We start from the raw sequence: 21,187 nt of genomic DNA on the forward strand, positions 1-21,187 counted from the left end.
ACTCACAGAATAATTAAGTAATTAATATATGCTAATTGTAACAGTACACACACAATCCTAATCCAATCCACATCAAGCACACAATTAATTGAAATTGTTGCTTTTAAAAATACTATATTATATATAACATACACTGCTGCATGAAAGTTTGTGAACCACCCAAACGTGGTCATATTTTACTTATTTATTCAAATAAGTAATTTCACTCTCAAAAAAATATATATTTGCCAAGTGCAAAAGTGCAAAAAAAACTTAGTAGCTTGTGGCACCTCCTTTTGCAGCCATTACTTCAACCAAACATCTTCTGTAACCACAAACAAATCTCACACATCTGCCTTTTGGGTTTTTTGCCCACTTTTCCTCACAGAACTCCACCACTTCAGATCTTGCCACAGCATTTCTATGGGATTGAGAGCCAGACTTTGACTGGGCCATTCCAGAGTGCAAATCTTTTTTCTTAAGCCATTCCTTGGTAGATTTGCTAGAATGCTGTGGGTCTCTGTCTTGTTGCATAATCCATTTCCGTCCCAGCTTCAACTACCTGACTGATGGCAGGAGATTCTGGTCAAGTATTTGTTGGTAGGCCTGGAGATTGGAGATCGTTGGTTCCCGGGATAATATGAAGTCGTACAGGTCCAGATGCAGATAATCAGGCCTAGACCATCACATTTTCACCATCATGCTTCATTGTTGTGAGGAGGTTCTTCTCTGTATTTGCAGTGTTGACCTTTCTCCAAACATGGCGCCTGTGACTGTGGCCAAATAATTCAATTTTGGACACGTGTCCAGAGAATGGACTTCCAGAAAGTCTCTGGTTTGTCCAACTTCGTTCTTTCTTGAGAGAGAGTGAGTTCCTTCTAGCAGCTCTCCAATGAATGCTATATCTATTGATTTTTTGCCTGATTGTAGACGCATGTACATTTATCCATGAGGTCTGCAACTCTCTGAAGGTGATGTGTGGGTTGGCCTTTACCTGAATTATTATTTTTCTTGTGCTTCTTGATGTAAGTTTTGATAGCCGCCCACTTCTGGGCGGAGTTGTGGAGTGCCCTCCATTTGTGAGTGATTTGTCTCACGGTGGATGAATGGAGATGGACTCTTTTGGAGATGGTCTTGTAGCTCTCCCAAGACTGATGTGGCGGTCTCCTTTCCCCTTTGCATTGTTGTTATGTGTGCTTTATGTCTTGCCATGACAGTGGTTTGGTTGGTTTCCTCTCCCTTTTCATCGGTGCGCCTCGAATCTTTTCTGAAAGCTTAATCTGCTTAATTGATTACTTGAGCACTCACGTGTTTCACCTGAGCCTTTTATCTAATTGACTTCACCAGTGCAGCTATGGTTTGTTTACTTTTGCACACGCCTTGATTCCATGTTTCATGTCTGCTGGCAACTCACACATTTCCCTCAAAACAAGTAAATGGAATCGATGAACATAAGCCTGACATTTCATATACAAAAACTGGTGATGAAAAGAAGAGAAAAGGAGTTCTCAAACGTCGAGAGAGAGAGAGAGAGAGAGAGAGAGAGAGCGAGAGAGCGCAATGGGATGGAAGCTGTTCTTAAGTGTGTTTGTGATATGAAGTGCCAGCAGGATAACCAGCAGAATAAAAGCCAGACTACTTCTGGCCAAAGTGTCAGCGAGAAGAAAGGTTTAATGGAATGTCCTGTAGAAAAAAAGGACGTAAACACACCTGTGCACACCTGACTCCGCTGGTGGATAAAAGGGTGGAGCTCACAAAGTCTTACGTCTTTAATCCAGACTTTCCTGTGGCACCGCTCACACGCAGCAGGGTCACCACTCTAAGAGTCACAACCCACGTCAGCTTCCTGCTGGACTCTGGGAGGCTGATGATCATAGGGGCGTGCGAGCCACTCCCTCTGTGAACTGGACGCCACTAGTTTCAGGCTGCTAATCCCACTGGTCTTACTGGTCTCACTGGTAGCCTTTGGTCAGTCATACCTGCTCCCTCAGCAACTGGCACAGCTCCACCTTTACATGTAGCCCCTCCCCAGACCCTCTATATCAGATCATTGTAGGTCACAAGGCTGAAAAGCTGAAACGGCATTATCTCCATCTTGAGCCTAATCATCTGGCTCAAGCACCCAAAGAGCTGACCAGGAGTGTGTGTGTGTGTGTGTGTGAGCGAAATGTCTGTGCACTAATGTCTGTGTCTAAGCGTGCACATGGCAAAGGAAGAGAACCAGGGTGTGTGTGGATATATGCAGTGCTGGATCATGTCCCAAGCCCTTTTAGTCCAGTTGTCTAGACATTTTAGAATGCCATAAACACACACATGCGCACACACAGGCACACACACTTCCTTGATTCTCACTTTACAACAGCAGCATACATCTCTTACAAACACACACACAAAACACACCCATCACTTTTGCGCGCACACACACACACACACACACACACACACACACACACACACACACACACACACACACACACACACTCACTCTCCTAGATGCTTATTCTTATGGGATTCTCATGACTCCATAATGTAAGAGGACTTGACTTCAGCTCTGCCCTGTTGATGAGAACCCATTCCTTCTCTGTCTGCCTGCGTATGAGAGGGTTCACTGGAGGTGGCTCCTGCCGGAGCAGAGCCCTTCACACCTGTCTGCTCCTTAAGCTTTTCTCCTGGTTCCTGTTTTGTGTGTGGAGTGTTCATGCTACAAACTCCTGCTGATCAACCAGACAGTCAGCCAACCAACCAACCAGCCAGTCAGCCAACCAACCAACCAGCCAGTCAGCCAACCAACCAACCAGCCAGTCAGCCAACCAACCAACCAGCCAGTCAGCCAACCAACCAACCAGCCAGTCAGCCAACCAACCAACCAGCCAGTCAGCCAACCAACCAACCAGCCAGTCAGCCAACCAACCAACCAACCATCCAACCATCCATCCAACCATCCATCCATCCAACCATCCAACCAACCATCCATCCATCCAACTATCCAACCAACCATCCATCCATCCATCCATCCATCCAACCAACCATCCATCCATCCATCCAGTCCTCTATCTCTCTCTCTCTCTCTCTCTCTCTCTCTCACACTCCCAGTACTTTTCACTATAGGCTGAGATCTCTCCATTGCACCACTTCTGCTGTGCTTATCGGGTTGTTCTAAACCCTACACAATTACCTGCACGTGCACACACTCTCTCTCTCTCTCTCTCTCTCACACTCTCTCTCTCTCTCTCTACACCTATAAACACAGCTCCAGCTTGCTTCAGTTACCATAGCAACCCTAGAGCTATCCCTAAGATGACAGCACTGGCGTGTAGAAGATTCATGTCTGTGGAGTATCGGTGTCTGTGTGTGTTTTTCATTGAGAAACAGTTGTGTGTGTGTGTGTGTGTGTGTGTGTGTGTGTGTGGATGAAAAGGACTGTGTGAGCGGACGACACAGGCAGTGATGGAGCGTGAGAAGGTTCCTCGGGGCGGACAGGTAGCTGCCCGGTACCACACGGGCGGGTTTCCTGTGAGGGGGGACGTGGCCCGCGATGGGCGTCAACACAGGGGAGAAAACCGCACACACACACACACGCAGCACCAGACGGCTAAGCTTAGGATGCTGGAGCAGTGGGGTAGTGGGGCAACACACACACACACACACACACACACACACACACACACACAATCCCCCTGCTGACAGACTGGAGATATGAACGAAACAGCAGATCCACTGCTCAGACTGCTTTATATGGCAAAGAAGGGAGAGAGAGAGAGAGAGAGAGAGAGAGAGAGAGAGATGGAGGAGAGAGGGAGGTATATAAAATGTGATAAAGGATAACAGGATATCTTTCACTGCTATGCTCTTGAGGTGCAGCCACTGCCATTGAAATATTCATAAGACCATTCACTTAGTTCAGGTTCATTTAGGTGATAGTATGTCTATGCTTGTGTGTGTGTGTGAGTGTGTGTTGGAGGAGAGAACAAGAGCGAGTGAGAAAGACCGGACAAAAGAGAGAGAGGTACTGAGCACCTGTTTAAAGGGACAGAGAGAAGGTTAAATCAGCCATGATTCAACATCCCCTCCACCAGTGTGACAGGGCTTTCCTTTCAAACACACACACACACACACACACACACCCTTGTGGAAGCTAGTGAAAGGGGCTTACGAATGCTAGTCAAATAGAACTGTTCAAACGTTATTGTTATATACAAAAACAATTTCAAACAGTTCTTGGAAAGTGCACAGGAAGTCCTTTCCTGTTTCTGTCATAAATTACACACATGCTAATTTGACTTGAGAAATCACGGAGCCAAATTCGAGATGACTGACATCCACCTAAGATGACTCATCCACTACATATCTGGGGACGTCCGTGTTTTGATCTGACTTGGTATGCATCATTTACAACCGGAAGTTTATATTATGTCTAATTGTCCTGTGTATAATGAGTTTGTGTGTAACCACAGAAAAATTCCTTGTATGTGCAAACATATGTGGCTAGTTGATCCTGATTCTTAATGATCCAGTTATATACAGTAGAGTCTTCTGATCAAATGCAGATAACAACGCACAGCTCAGGATTTCAGGGTTAATCATTTAGCTTACAGTGGATGACTGTGCCCGAGTGTGTGTTGAGCGTGTGTGTAAAACGCACACCTACATCTGCTGTTCCCATCTGCAACGTTACATACCCCCTGCGCTCACTGACAGGATTCCAGCGAATCGGGTGACGGAGGATGACAGAATTGGAGTCTCATTCACACACCATGTCAGATATGGCTGGGTCTGGTTACACCCTCACACACACTCTCCCTCATACACACCCACACACCACAACACATGACCTGTATGTCTCCTGCCTGTCTTCTTTGGCGAGCCCATAGACAGAGTATCACAATAACAACAACCTTTTTTCAGAAGTCAAAACAGCTAAATTGCCTGACAGAAGGGGTCTGCACCCTCCTCACCTCACCTATCTAAGCCTTACCTAAGTCTCTCTCTCTCTCTCTCTCTCTCTCTCTCACACACACACACACACACACACACACACACACACACAAACAGGCAGAGCAAAGAGAACAAGTGATAGGCGGTGGGTGCGCAAGGCACACGCGCGCGCACACACACACACACACATACGCTATGTGGGGATCGGCCAACCTACTGTTGTACACAGCACAGTTGGACAGAGCTGAACAGCTTGGAAGGAGTTCGCTAAATGCAGCGGCTCTGTGGACCTTCACGACGTCTCTCTCTCCCTCCCTCTTTCTCTCTCTCTCTCTCTCTAAAACCGCTTATCCACTGTCTCTCTACTGATTTCATAGGTGCTTAATGCAACTTTTCAAATGTCTGTCACTCTCTCTCACCACCGTATATCCACTATCAGCTGCCCATTTTCTCTGACGTCTCTTCTGTTTATAAGAGTCCATTCTTACTACTAATTGTACTGTTTCACCTTCAACAGAACAACAGTTACATCTGTCAGCCCACAATGCTGTTTCACTGCTGCTTTTTGGTTCTATAAAACAAAAACTTTCCGTAACACAAATGCTACTTCACACACGTCAGTGAGCTCTGTTTTACTCTCTTCAGCTTCCTTTATTTTTTTATTTTTCTGAGACAATTAAAGCGAAAGGAAGGCAAAGGGAGAGGAGGAAACTCCTAAAATCACTGATATCAGAAGAAACCCGAAACAAACGGAGCAATGTTGTAAATAACTAAGCTAGTGATGTTATTGAACATTCCATGGTTTTAAACTTTGGGACGTTTCAGTGTGCTCTACAGTATAGAGCTGCAGTTTGCTCATTTCATTAATGAAACCAGTGTTCTATTTAAATTATTAAAGCACAATTAATTCCTAATTTAACAGAATAAACCACCAAGTGAAGGAGGATGCTTAAGATATGAAAGTGTGAATCATTAAAAATCCAGAACAAAAACAAAACCACAAAGGAACACATGTATAAACTAGCTCCTTCAAAAATACTACAATATTTAAAAACTTTTATTCATTATATAAATGTCACGGAAAATTAACTTTTTTTTTTTTACATTTCTGAATATTAATAAATGCATAATCACAACCCCTCCAACAAAATGGTACTCGCACCCTCACTTTAAAATAAGCTGTAAACCAAAGTAGCCCATTATTCAACAACCATGATAATGATGAAAATGTCACCGACATCAGAATTTTGATATTGTTTCTGTGAATTTAGTTCTGAGGTTTTTAAAACATGGCGATGAGTCAGAAAAAGTGCTTTTCAGAGCCAAATCTACCATTAACATCACTGACTCAAAAAAAAGATCACAAAAGCAATGGTTTTGTTTGATTTCACATGAATCAGTAGGTTAAGAAGTACATTTGTAAATCTCAATTTTGTCTCAATTACAGGTTTTAAAGCCTTAATTAAACCTCACATTAAAATAGTTATAATGTAAACTTGTTCTATGTAAACATTTCCTGCTGATCATGCTGGAATTCAGTGTATTTACAGTACATAATATTAAACCACTGTAATTAATAACATGGGATTGGTACTGGGTATTGAATTTCTAAATACCTGATGCATCTTCAAAGAAAAATGTATTCAAGATGTGGACCAAACATTAAAAATTTACTGATAACATCTTTAAAAACATTTAAGGTTTTAATTGAAGCGAAAAATAAAGTTTAAAAAATGCTTGGTATTTATCAGTGTTTTACATAAATTTTAAACAATTAAAATAAAGACAACCATAGACTGATCACCGAATGTAAGTTAACTCAATATCTACTAATATGAACTAATGCAATATCAACTTATATTAACAATATCGCAGCTAGATCCAAATAGAATTCTTGAATTTCTCTCAGGTTTCTTGATCAATTTTAAGTAGGATTAACTTGTCCAGATAAATCAGCAGTATTTACCACTGTTCCTGATATCTTAAAATGAAAAGTAATTTTGGTTTCAATTAATAACAACTGAAACTGTTTCAGACAACAGTTAAAGTTAAACTTGATGCGCTTCTATCTGTATTGTCAGGCTAACCACGCAGAAGGCTATTATAACAAGCCCTGCGTAGCCAGCGTATCATCACTACTCACTTCGCGTAGCCTCCATACAGAAGGCCAAGCACCATGCTACGTAAAGAACATACGCTACGTCGTTGCAAACACGGGACTTTATGTTGGGTTTCATATGCATTACCCCTTTCGTTCTCTGAAGTGAAACACTACATTAAAGGCGACCATGGGCACTGTTAGCATTGTACAAACCCTAATGTATACTGTATGAATATCAGTCTACTAATGAAAGTCCTTTTTTGATTTCGTAAACACTATTCAAACATCCCCTACCTAGCTCACAGGCCTAACGCTAGGCTCCTGAGAACTGATTTGGCAAAGCTTCCGGAAGCTCTCAGTTAGACCTAATGATTTTCGTCTGACTACTAGAAAACGACATTCCTTGTCTTTCTATTTTAAAGGTCATATTTGTCTGTGTTCACAATCACCAAACGTTATAAGAAGACTGCTGAGCAAAACAACACTGACCATTCGTAGACATTCAGTGTAATTTCAAGTGTTTTGTTTGTTTTTACTTTTCAGTCCATAGGGCGGGCTCAGGCGAGGAATGTAAAGACAGACACGTGGTACAGTAATACAGAAATGTCAAACCAGCTAGGGTGTTGAGCATTATCGACACACACTAAAACATTCGCCAACACGGCGGTGATTTTTCGATATTATCGGAGCTCTATTTGGTTAGGTATGTGTGTGTGTAATTATATATATATATATATATATATATATATATATATATATATATATATATATATATATATATATATATATATATATATATATATATATATAATGACCATCTATTTTTCAATCCAGATCAGAGGCCACACATGTATCTTCGCCATGCATACAACGTCTCCAACAAGCGTCTAAATACTGTATGCATGTAAATGTGTTCAGCCAGATACTGCCCACAAAAAGCATGCGTATGCAATTTTTCATGACAAACGTAAACGCACCCATGAAATCTTCATAAGAACGTTCTCTCCCATCTCTTAAGCAATTGTGTAGCCTGGCTGACACAATGTGGCGTATCAAGCACCAAGCAACCTAGTACAACAGGAAGTATTGCCTACTTCATGGCCGTTAAACTGCCTTTGTATGTGAATTCTAGCACACAACAATGTAGTTACGTCGTCATAAGATGCACTCACACCCAGTCATTTATGAGTTTATATGATATTACAAACACTGTTTTTTCCACACGAAAAAAGTTGTTCGTAAACAACATTTTCCGTTACATAATGGTAGCTTTTGGACACAAACAAGAACGCGCCTAAACGCCAACCAGGGTCGCTCGTGCATTCAAGAAACACAATTCGTACAGGCACTTAATGATCGACAATAATTTACCTCAGCTTTTTGGGAACCGAATAGTCGACCTCAATCACCTTCCCGTGCAATTCGGCTTTCCCTATAAGGAAACAATGCAGTTTAGGAGCGGGTCAACAGACACAAAAGACAGGAACACAGACTGTTGTTGTTGTTTTTTTGTTAGTTTTATTTGGTTTATTTGAAATTATTTGAAAGCATTTTATCATATTTCTCAGATAGAATGTATGTCCTGTTTCACGTGTTTTATTTAAATAAAAAAAACCTTACGCTTTACGAAAGGTTAGACAGAACTAAACCATTATTTTATAATCTCTTAAAGTGATTGGGATTTGTTTCTAGAAAAAGAGGCGCCAAAAAAACGAGTACCAACCTGTAAAAAAATATTCCAAGAAAGTGGCAGAGGCCACGTTTTCTTTTTCGACTAAATTCACTCACGCGAGCTAAGCATGCGATAAGTCTTCAACTAAATATAACCTGTAGGTAATTTATCTAATGACTTCGCTCTTTTTCCCTTTTGGCATGGTGTTGATTGGCCTGGAAACACTGGAGCGTGGCGATTGAGACCGAGGTTGTTCTTACGGAGGCGCACTGGGTTCGTTTGATGGGCCTACAAACCACGCCGTTCACTTTGACACTCACCTCGTCACCCTTACCCAACTATCCATTTATCGCTGCTTTCCCGCTGTTGCACATCACTTACAAACAGGCCACCTCGTAGAAACCTACTTTGGCGTTTGGACCACTCGTTCGACAAATAGACGTAACGTTTGCCCATTTGAGCTCCTTCCAAAAAATTCGGGAGAAAAAAATACCGAAAAAATAATTATGGCAATGCGAGCAGTGGACAGCCCTGCATATCCAGCTGACATCCAAATTGCATTACCTCACAAGGCACGATACTGGGGCCGGTGCATTATAGTGAGGCTTTAACATGACTCTGACCTTCTATATAGGTATGGTCTTTACATACATCATATTTATGCAATTTAACAATACTGTCAGGGCTGGGCACCTTATTGGGGCTACTGTAAGCACACCCTGGGTACACTGTTTCATCTGATGAGGAGTTGGTCAAATGTGTTCTACACATTTCGCTTCATAACAAAATACGGGATAGGCAAAGAGCGCTAATGAAGTAGTAATACCTAAGAGGTATCACGGAGTTTGAGTTGCATTAGAAGCGCTTACCTGACAGCGTCTCAATTGCTTTTATGGCCCACTTTTGGTCAGGGAAATCAACGAAAGCATAACCGGACTTGAGTAAAACCTGGTCGGTCACGGGAAGCTTGCTTTCGCCAAAAAGCCGTTTCAGGTCCTCCACGGTGACCGACGGACTCAGGTTCCCCACGTACAGTTTGTTCATGATCCACGGAACGAAATTAAAGAAAAACGAACGGCAGAAGGCGAAAGGCAACGAATTTCCGATGAATCGACAAACGGCTGGTAGGGGGAAAAAACAAATAACGAACTTGAAAAAGCAACAATTAAGCCTCGGTTCCGCACGGATCCCGGCATCAACTTCGCTCCTTGTAAATCACTTCTGACTAAGGTTTAAAAAAATGTCCCAACGTCACTCCGGCGAGTAGCCTGCAAGCACCGCCTTTTGGACAAAACCTCGCTCTCGGAGAATCAGATACCTTTCTATTAGTCATTCACACGGAGCTATAGAGCGAAAAGAGGAGAAAGCGTCGCTTAGGACACACCTATCCCACACCTTTTATACCAGGACGACTCCAGTAGCCCGCCGCCTCGCTGAATAAGGCTATCAAATGGTTACTGTTGTTGTGACTGCTATCAGATCCACGTGCGTGCAAACAGCACTCGCCTCTCCCCCCGTCTTCTCCGTCCCGGAGGTCTCGCTGCAACTAAAAAGACGGTTACCATTTTTTTAAAGCAAACTGAATGAACTAAGTGACATTTTTTTTCTTATGAAAGTGCCTCAGAAATGTGAAAACGAGTTTGGTGTGCCGCGGTTTCCCCAGAGGCGTATCTCGGGTTGAGTTAGGTGTGAGTGTAGTGTAGCAGATGGCCTGCAGCTATAGGTTGCGATACGTGGTAACGCAGCGTGTTTCTGACCAGGGCCTGTAGCGAGTGGACCAGCCGGTTTAGTGGAAGCCGAGGAACACGTTCGGCCCGCGATTTACCTGCCTCAGAGACCCAGGGGCCAAATGAACTTCTCCTTACCCACTAGTCTTAAAAACGAATGGTTTACTGGATATCATGTTTTCAGTTCACATGTGTCGAGTTAAGCATATCACACTAGGTAACTCGCAAGGGAGAAAAATATTGCTCGAATAGTCGACCAATTATTTTTTCTTAATTGAAAATGAAACTAAAGCTGTGTCAAGTTACAACAACGCAGAGCAAAGGCTACTCTACCCGAATAGCATACACCTCAGTTACGCTGGTCAAAATTTAACTTGCTTCTGGCGAACACCCGTTTGTGGGTGTTGTTTTTGCACGTTTTTTCATGAATTTCTCAATCACACCCAGTATTTCTGTGTTCCAGATTAGTCGCACGTCATGTATAGTATAGAAAAGCGGTTTCTAAGGAAGTGGATCTCTTATGTTGTCGGACATGGGGGAGGGGCGACTACAGACAAAATCATAAATTGTGCATAGGTTATAGGTAACAACTTAGCTCATCTATGAATACGTAAACTTAATGTACCTGTTGATCGCCATCACTGAATCATTCAGGATGGAAACATTCTAAAAGCAGATTCCAATTCGGCATATTAGAAAGTGCATCGATTTTAGTTTGAGAAAGAAGTTAAAAATGATAGAAATTCGATTTCTTTATTTGTGCAGTCATACACAAGTGTATACAAATGTTTAAGAATTCATAATTTTCATAATCATTTTTTGTGCTGTAAGTGACGGTCATAAGGGTAGTTTGCAATTATCAGGCTGAATACCATCAGTATGACAGAGGGAATCATACATCCATAATTTGCACTGACTTTGTATTTTTCTTTAGAGATGACTCACCCTGCATTTCAAGTGTAAACCTGAACAGTGACTGAGATCAGATCAATAAAAGTAATTTTCAGGTCCTCAAGCCCAATTTTCTTATTACATCCACCCATTTGTATTATCACATCGTTACTTCAAGAAGTTAAAACATAACACAGGTTACCTGTTGCCACGACACACGGCTCAGTGTACAATCAACAGCTTAATATTGACCAACCAAAGACAAAATGGTAGACCACTAAAAGGCTGTAAAATATACTGTTTATTCCCTGGGTGTAGACAAGAGTCATTTACATCTGCTGTGAATCCCATCTACATGCCGGCATTGGTCTGTCTCCCCGTGGTGATCCTGGCATGCCGGTACCGAGCACAGGTTAGCATCTTCCACAGTATTCCAACTCACATGACAACAACTAGCAGTCAAACCGTTTGAGTTAAACCATGTGGGTCAGAACAGGAAAAAGAAACCCACTAGGAGAACTATTACAAAAAGTAAGTGTCCAGGAGCTTAAATGACTTGGGCCAGAGCGGAAAACTCACCAACAGAAGCTTAAAAAGAAAAACGAGGGATACTGACTCTGGACATCCTTCACATATGACTTTAGGTTAGAAAGAGAGAAAGCCCCCCCCCCCCCCCCCCCCCCCCCAAAATGACAGATTGAGAAACAGTCAAGTATGAGAACGCAACACACTCCCTCAAGCTAAATACACCATCGACCAACTGGGCATGTAGCCGGATAGACCGGAACATAAAATGTCTACTAACATGGTAATGAAAGTCAAAAGATACAAAGATCATATTGTTAAACTAAGCAAAATGCAAGGCTCTTAAAAAACACAAGAACTCACACATACACACAAGAAATGAAAAGCAAAAAACCAAACCAAAAAACAAAAAATAATTTTTTCCATTATTCCTTGTTGCGGAGATTCCTTGTTTCGAAAACGCCCCCAGTTCAATCTACACAGAAACCTTGTTTCTTCAGTAACGCCCTGTTGGAGTGAAACAGAGATTATTTCTTGATTGGAAAACAACCAGCAGAGAATGGATGCATTATGGTTAATGCGCCATTATCTCATTACAGGGATTTGAAAATGGCATGCCAAACATTTAAGATACTGAAAGCTTCTCGATCACACCCATGTGGCATTCTCGGCTCTGTTTACCATGCGGCGCATGCTCGCAAACATTTGCCTTCTTTAATGCACATTGTGCAGCTTAGAATGAGCAACACATTCACCTGAAATTTGCATAAGGAACGAAAACAGGAACCTCATCTCGTGGAGGTTTTTGTTCAAAGTAAGTACACTACTCACTCGGGGAGTAAGAGCGAGACCGCGAACGAGATCTGTATCCTCCACGACTGTAGTAGGGTGAGGGAGACCGGCGCCTGTGCATCACACACAAACACACACATTCAAATACACAAATCCTCAGTTGGCAAACAAGATTCCAAAGTTCAAAGGTCTACCCCAAATATCACAGCAATTCACAGTTCTGCATCTGGGCCACAGCAGGCTTGGCTCTCCTCACAAACACAGACTGCTCTCCAAACACACCCAGCACTGCGCTATCACACCAGTAGTCTTTACGCAGCTCTAAACCCTGCCGGGCACATTACAGGCAGGTCTGCTTTGTGCTGTTGCTGTGAAAGTGGCCATTTTTGGCAACACTACTGCTATGAAGGCCATTTTCCCTGTTGTACATGTTGGACATCCAACAACAGTCTTTGATAGGAACCTGTGCTTTCTTTCTGAAGTGTATACAGATTCATGGCAGCTGTATGAATACAGCTAATAGGCTTTTCAAAGGAGAGGATGTGTTTACAACCATTCTGTACCTTAGTGTAAAATGACTCTCAGATTTATTGTGCTTTCCACATCTCTGTAAAAGAAACCTTGACCAAAAATGTTCTTCACCAACGAGTCATTGCTGGATTTTTAAAATGTTTTAAGACTCTCCTTAGAAAAAGGCACATTTGTAAGGACAAAGTGGATTATGACATTAACCTTCACAGTGATTTAAAATGTTCTTGACTGAGCAAAAAAAACCACAAAAAAGGTGCTGCATAAAAGGATATGTACATGCAAGTCATCCTAGGTGTCCTTCAATGGACCAGGACTTAAGAAATACTCTGTAGTTACTTTATTAGTTATGCCTACACACCTCGTACAATGATCATTTAAAAAAAAAAAAAAAAGAAAAAGTGCCAGGAGTATTTCATTAAAAGTGCCAGGAGTGTGTAAATGCATGAATAGAGCCATCACTGCACCGAGGTCTCAGCATCACTGTTTATAGAAACTACAGGTAATCAACAGCCTGCTTATAAAGACCTCTGATCTGCACACACTGCTCGTATTCTTTACTATTCAACTATGTGTGCTGCCGCACTGCCACATTGTTCGATGCACATACTGCATGGGTGTGACAGGACAGTAGAACAGGTGTGGTCAAAGTAGCTCATTAGCTGACCTGTAAGACCTGTAGTATTCTCTGTCATCGTACCGGTCGTAGCCCCGATCGTAGCCACGGTCGTAGTAGTCTCGGGAGCGGCTGGCGGAGATACTGGGTCTTCCCCCTCCGCTGCTAAAGAGGCGGAAAGCGAGGGAGAGTAAGTTCATTTGCTCCACTACATTCGTTAGGCGTGTTTCTATAGAAAGTGATGACTGATTTAAAGCCCTTCAAACAGCACCGCCCCTGCACCCGCAGCACTGCATACATTCGCCTTTTTGCTTTACATATTATCGCTTAAGCCACCACCCTAGATCAGTATGAGAAAAGAAAAGAAAACGCGCTTACTAGGTGGGCCGACCCATGTAGATACCAGGCGTGGGTGTGTGTGGTCTCTGGGTAATGGAAAAGTCCACTCGGATACGTCGCCCATCCAGCTCCATGCCGTTGGCCCTCTCTTTAGCCTGAAGACAAAAGAGAAAGGCAAGGTTTCTATGTGAACATGCCTAGCCACATTAGAAAACCTGATAGGCCTATTTTAATACCAATGTGTTGAGATGGGAGCGGGATGTATTTAGAGCTAGCATAGGCTAATGACCTGCACACTAGTAAGGGGACTGAACAGTCAATGTCCTTCTGTAGCCTAGGAGATGCACTTTTCACCATAGGCAAACAGCAACATCTTTCAAAGGATGCAGGGCTGCACGTTATTGTTGAAAATATCACATTGAATAAATAGCTCAGCTCCAGAGAAAACAAAACAACCCTCACCTCCTTGGAGTCTTCCCTGTTCTCGAAGTAGACGAACGCGAAGCCCCGTGAGCGGCGGGACTGCTGGTCGTAGACGATGGTGACGCTACTCAGGGGGCCATACTTGGAGAACACCTCCCTCAGGTCCCTCTCCGTGGTGTACAGACTCAGGCCAAACACACCCAGACAGCAGTTGGGGTCAGGGTTCGCCTACACAAAGTGAATAGAGAGGAATCAACTACAGGCATGCTGCGATTTCTTGCTTGGGGGGGGGGGGGGGGGGTGTAGTAGGAATCCAGTTTAGTCAAAAGGGCAGTGCATATTATTTACTGTACTTCATAAAACATCAGCCCTGATCTTGGGAGAGTTCTTCCAAAATCTTTCTAATCATTGAAAAAATAAAATACATCCAAAGATCAGCAGTACCGCTACTCCATGAGCTCCGACAGCAATAAGCACAGAATAAAAGTATATAAGTATATATATAAGAGAAGCAAGATAGCTTCACCCAAGCAAGCACCAGAGCACGAACCAAAAGGCAAGAAAGCTTTGAGTGCTTTTACAAGTCTGGGACAGTTTTATTCCCTCCAATTCTGAGTGTCGACATTCAGTCAAAGGAAACAATACTTTAGAGTATAATAAAAGCTCTGACATTTACAATTGGCTTCAACATAGTTTCTGGTTTTGACATGCTTCAGCCTGGAAGATGACCTTTGATCACAAAAGGCATAAGCAAGAGCTCAAGAAATGTCCCGATTTTTCAGTAGGGGCAATGCACAGAACCGCAGCAGACACACATCCCATAATCAACACCTTGCCATGACAAATCACTTGAATCAGTGAGCAAGATATCGTCAAGAATGGATTAAAATAAAATGCAAGTTTAAGTAGAAATGTGTGTGAATACATTAAAGTGGCATCTAATTAATCTCTTTAGTACACTAATTCTGGCCCACAATATTTAGTCAGAACTACAATCAGATAGATAATTTTCAACATCTCCTACCACACAAATGAATAGATTGTGCCAAAGAAAAAAAAAATTCTCCTTTCACTATTCATGCTAACATCTTTTTAAACTGGACATTACGGACCAGAAAATGAACGGACATGGGTTGGCTGTAAAAAAAAAAAAATATATATATAAAATAAACAACAGAAAATAACCACACCCAACTCAACCTCAAACACAAATTAGACAAACACTGAATGGAATGTGCCACAGGTAGCATGATGTCAGCAGTGATGTCAGCAGTGATGTCAGCAGCTCATAATGACGCCTTGACGAAAGCAGGCGTAACATTTTTTTGAAGGCGTTGTGGTTCAGAGTTGGTGGATGCCACAGTGTTAAGGGAAGGACAAGTGGAGGGGCTGGTAGTCTGTGTCTCAAGTCAAAGGAAAAAGATCAGTGCACATTACAAGCGAGTGGCATCAGGCTCCATTCCGCCCTTTCCCTTTACTCCACTGTTCATGCCCTTTCACCTCTTGGTGCCATATTTGTGCCAAGGTTGTTGACATGCCACAAGGAAGCACATGTAAGAGAGGCACAACCTCCTCCGCAGACCCTAAAAATACAATACAACACTTCACTCTGTACTGTGACACTGTACTACCTAAACTCTGGAAATAGGAAAGAAAATGTGTGAAATGGCCATTATTCATGCAGCGTCAATCTCCAGAGACAAGCAGCCTGCCCAAGCCTACTGCACACGTCCTCTGTGCCACACAAAGCCACTTTCCCCATCATTGTGCTGAAGTGACACCAAGCAGAACCGGGCTGTGCATAGGACACTGCCTCTGGGGGTAGGATGGAAACGGTTGCCTTTTTGGTTCTGGTCAATTTAAACCCAGAACAATTACCCAATCAGTACTCTAGTACACTAGGGAGGGGAAGCGTTGGGGTCAACACACATTACTTTAGAACATGTTATGGGAAGCAATACATGCGCACACCAACAAGAAAACTGCATTAACTCTGTGGGTTCAGCAACCCACATGGTTTGGCTATGAGACTTGGATTATTTGATGGCTAGCTAGCTATTAGTCTGGGTTTTTATTATTAAAATAACCTCAAACATGATTTGGAAATAGACTATGCAACTAATGATGTTTTATTTTAATGTCCAATTAAGTTTCAATTACGCTTTAGGACTTGGCAGACAAGAATTTAAAAAAGGAAAATAGCTTGAAGGAAAATGTTCCCATCAGTTTAAGAAAACTGAAAGTCAAATATACTTTCCAAACCCAACTGACTAGAAAATTCCAGTTAGGTCTATGCCAATGAAAGAGAAGCATCATGATAACCAATCTGCTTTATGACATCACAATATGGGAAAAACCATCCAACCAATCAATGTGCTGACAATAATGTATGCCACTGCTTAATTAAGACTGTGTGTGTAGTTTTTTGTAACATGACTGTTAGAGATATACTTACTGCTGAGCAGTTGTGTTGTAGTTCCTATTATTCTAACTAGCTATGAAATCAGGCAGTTAGTTTGAAACACAAACTTATGTTACACAAACCTGTGGGGTTATACACTAACAGCGTTGTTACAGGAGAGTACTGCTGAAATTCTTATGATTTCTAGCATGAATGACAGTATTAACTAGCTATGTTTAAATAGTCTACAGAACAGTAGCATTTTGTACATTATATCATACACTATGCTGACTGTGTAAGATGTGTGTATACAGAGAGAGATGCAATGATCGGCCGGTGACCAGAATTTCAGCATGATTGGCCATAATCTGTGAATAGTCTCACGACCGATCTGCGCTGGTCACATTTACACCTGTTCACCACATGAGGGCGACAGAGGCACAAACAGAGCCACATATGATTAACACATCATGTTAATATGCAGACACATAAGCCCAACCTGGTGTATTTGTTTTAAATTGCAAAATTGCCTTTTTTAATTTGGAGGTTTGTGGAAAGAAACTGTCCTATAACCTAGTGCACATTTTTATGTTCAGATGCAAGACAAAGAAAACTCATATTGATATTCAAAATCCTGCATTACTGGTTAGTAATAATAAAGCTCTGAATATTCACAATCTAAGCTCGTTTTCGAGGAAGAACACAGAATCCACAGCCGAATAAGTCTGCACATTTCCTAGTCCAACAGCTGATAGCCCTTGTGTATACTTTAGGTGGAGTTGGCAAGGACAGCACAAAGATCCACAATGATCCTCTAGTCAAGAAGGATCACTTGATCTCCATTTACTATTCCACAAACCAGTTTGTGTGATGTTCAAGGAGCTACATGCACTCCAAGGACATATGCAGGATGTGCATCCGTGTGTGTGTTGATCACCACTGACAACATAATGCAAATGTGTTAAGTGTGGAACTATCAGACTGTTTTTACCAACTTAACATTGTAAAGGTTTTCTGATTGTGGAACGATAGATACTGAAAGGTATTCAGACGATGAACACTTGAATTCAGGTGAGGTGCTGAATGGGAGTTAGGGAACATTGTAATGTAAATGCGAGGATGACATTGTGATGTTTATGGTGTTGCAGGCCTGTGTGCCCAGTTACATTGTAATGTAAAAGTCTTCTTTCCAGGGCGTGGGCCAAGTGTCACCATAAGCAACCCCCCCCCCCCGTGACCTCTGCATGGTGTTGGTGATGCAGCTGTTTGCTACAGGTATGAGGGAGGGAGTGGTACCCGGTTGCCGACGTGGCGTCTGCGGTTGGACATGGGCGAGTGGCTGGGGCTGCGTCGGCGCCGGTACTCGCGGCTGTAGGAGCGGGAGCGCGAGGACCGTCTGCGAGAACGGGAGCGGGAGCGCGAGTAGTGCCGGCGGGAGCTGCGGTGGGAACGAGACCTGCAGGGGGGAGCAACCATGACAATAAGGCACCACGGCAACCACGACCTACAGTACAGGATACGGATAAAATACTAATAAATGCAGAAATAACAAACTCAATGCTTGTGTAAAGTCTCTCAGGTCTAAAGAAAACAAACTGCTGGGGAGCAACCAGCTACAACTGCAGTAAGGCACTACGTATACATTTGACCATACATGCATGTTGTAGTTGAGGTCACCCAGAGCATCTTCAATATTTATAGTGTACTCTTCTGGAAAATACACTTACCTGGATTTGGACCTGGACTGGGATTTGGACTGGGAACAGTGGGAGCCATCTTTAGACGCGGCTGGTGATTGCTCCGGGGAGGGGCTGTTGGATTTCACTGAGCCCCTTGGACTAACACTCCTGGATCGCGACCCCTGCACGGGTCAGAGACATGTGAGCAACTGCAAAACTGCATTTATCTGCAGGCTTCTTGATGGCTAAGGGTGTTTGTATAGTGCAAGCACAGTGCACAGACATGACTCCTGGACTCTAGATGGCTAAGGATGCCATTACATAATGACACTGTAGTAAAAGACAAAGTCAAGGGTTGCATTATTACAGCAGACGATGAAGTACGTAGGAAACACCTTAATCAAAGTGTTGATTTCCATTAATATGCCATCTTTGCTCTGCGCTGGCATTACCAGAAATTGAGTAGCATGCAGATGTTTTAAATAAGAAAGATTCTACATATAAATAAATAAATATATATATTCAGACAAAGCAGACTAATGCAAATTACTTAGCCCTGTTTCATCTTATCCACACGAACACTTCTGAGTTTAACTTCACAACTTCAACCAACATTCTTTTCTTCTTTCTTCCGTTTCTTATTTCTGCCTTCATCTTGCTCATTCACTGCTCCCAAAGCCACAACACTCTACACGAGGGAGACTTCTTAGAACTTCTCGCCATAGAACCTTAGCATGCACTCTCAAAATTCAGCCTCATTAAAAAAAGTAAAGAAAAAAAAAAAACTTGATTTGACTTCGTCCACATTTTCATTCTTCCCACCTTAACCTTACAAAAGGAAAAACAGAAAAGGGTAAGGGCTTTGAATTCATGTTGATAAAATGTTACATGAGTTACGGAAAAATGTCCAAGAGCGGTGTGACTGTCAGATCAAACTTTTACAACACTGATTACAGAGGTGTGTGTTTGATGGTTCGAATAGTAAAAGGCATACCATGATTTTGAACCACTTCGTTCACAACGAACTTCTTAAATATGTGTAAGTATGAACCAATTAACAAATGCTGCTGGAACAAAATCATGGAAAAGGCTTTTACTTTCTGAACCATACATAACCACCTTTGACGACATAGCTAGTGTGGACTAGACAGAAACAATTATTTAATGTACGGTTAACGTAGAGCATAACATGAAACACGGAGCTGCGTGTATATTTGTGCTGGGATAAACGTGACCTAGCCTGGAAACCAAACTGAAAGTGCTCAAAGGTTGAGAAAAGAGAAATCTTGAGGGAGGCCACATGTACTATCCGACCCAGCTAACTAGCCAAGTGTTGGCTATATTTTACATTTATAGCCTATAGAATATTTTATATTGCCAGGTATTGGGGTATCCTGGCTGATTATGTATACAGGCCTTAAATGTGTTCAACGCAGCTGTTCACGTCGTGAACTGAAGGGGGCGATATTTTCTACTTTTGACTAACGAAAATGGCTAGTAACGGCGGACAGGCTTATCTAAAGGATTAAGCTAGCCAGTTAGCTAGCTATTGAATGGACAGTGTTGAGTTACGCTGTGTAGCGTGCAATTTACAATATTAAAAATGTACACCTGTAGTTACACCTGAAATAAGAAACAAAAGGTTCGTTAGCCTAAAAAGGTCATTGTTAGTTATTACGTTATCTAGCTCGCCAGAAAAAAATACACCCGCGTCATACTAGCTAACGCTAGCTAGACGACTCGCACTCAACTAACAAACGTTAACTTGGCTAACTGAAAACAGTGAAACAATGGAAATGTGTACTAAAAATGTGTATTATACATAGCTGATATGTATAAAGCATGGTTGCAGCTAGACTACTAAACACGTTTGCTATTGACCGTGCTTTTAATATCAAGCTAGCCAGCGCTAATTAGCTAAGTCCACATTGAGACGAACACGTTTGCTGGTTAGCTAGCTAGCTATCTTATATAATGTAAAAAATCGTTAAAAAGCGTATTCTTTTTTACGTACCCGCTCCACAAATTCCTTCTCGTTATCGCTCATGATGTCCTAGTAGCCGTGAATCTGAAGCTAGACAAGTGAAAAAAATAGACGTGTTCTGTCTTTCCGAAGAAAACACGATATGTCTACGGCCTATTTTAATGGGCGTAGAGCAGATGTGTGTGTGGGGGGGACTTCTCTATGGCGCCTACGCACGGGACCGTCATACTGCCGCCTACCGTTGTGGCGGATTGATTTAAACATGACGCACTCAGCGGAATTTTCCAGAACATCTAAACCGTTGACGATACGTATGTGGCCGTGATCTCTTATGGGTTAACGAGAAGCCTCTCGCTGCCATAGACAAAATATACAAAATATATATGGATCGTAATCCAGCGTCGCCGCCATATTGGATGGGTCTCCTCACTGAAGGGTCGCAACAGATAGTATCTGTCATTATCTCGTGCGTTTTTTTGTTCATATTTTGAAGGTTTCCCAGTAACAGACTTGAGGAGGCAATGGGAAGTTGCAGTAAGACGGCAGGGTTTTGTTCCTACCGACTTATCCAAGCTCTGTAGCGAGCACTTCAAGC

At 42.4% G+C, this 21,187-nt stretch overlaps 2 protein-coding genes across 2 annotated transcripts in view; both read right to left on the reverse strand.

Moving 5' to 3' along the window:
• Positions 1-10,123, reverse strand: part of LOC143484495 (insulin-like growth factor 2 mRNA-binding protein 2) — a 16,515-nt gene extending 6,392 nt beyond the window's left edge. The window contains exons 1-2 of the mRNA XM_076983239.1: positions 9,557-10,123; positions 8,387-8,447 (exon numbers count right to left, since the gene is read on the reverse strand). Of these exons, the coding sequence (XP_076839354.1) occupies positions 8,387-8,447; positions 9,557-9,731 (236 nt within the window). The 5' untranslated portion in view covers positions 9,732-10,123. The remainder of the gene's footprint in view (positions 1-8,386; positions 8,448-9,556) is intronic.
• A 1,465-nt stretch (positions 10,124-11,588) lies between these two features.
• Positions 11,589-20,785, reverse strand: tra2b (transformer 2 beta homolog). Its single transcript, XM_076982387.1, has 8 exons — positions 20,623-20,785; positions 18,657-18,790; positions 18,226-18,385; positions 14,568-14,756; positions 14,145-14,260; positions 13,818-13,931; positions 12,662-12,735; positions 11,589-12,337 (listed from the first exon to the last, which is right to left on the reverse strand). Exons 1-8 carry the CDS (start codon positions 20,653-20,655, stop codon positions 12,327-12,329), a joined length of 831 nt encoding a protein of 276 aa, XP_076838502.1. The 5' UTR covers positions 20,656-20,785; the 3' UTR covers positions 11,589-12,326.
• Positions 20,786-21,187: the final 402 nt, after the last annotated feature.

The sequence above is a fragment of the Brachyhypopomus gauderio genome, chromosome 20 (genome assembly GCF_052324685.1).
Source record: "Brachyhypopomus gauderio isolate BG-103 chromosome 20, BGAUD_0.2, whole genome shotgun sequence".
NCBI classification, from domain to species: domain Eukaryota; kingdom Metazoa; phylum Chordata; class Actinopteri; order Gymnotiformes; family Hypopomidae; genus Brachyhypopomus; species Brachyhypopomus gauderio.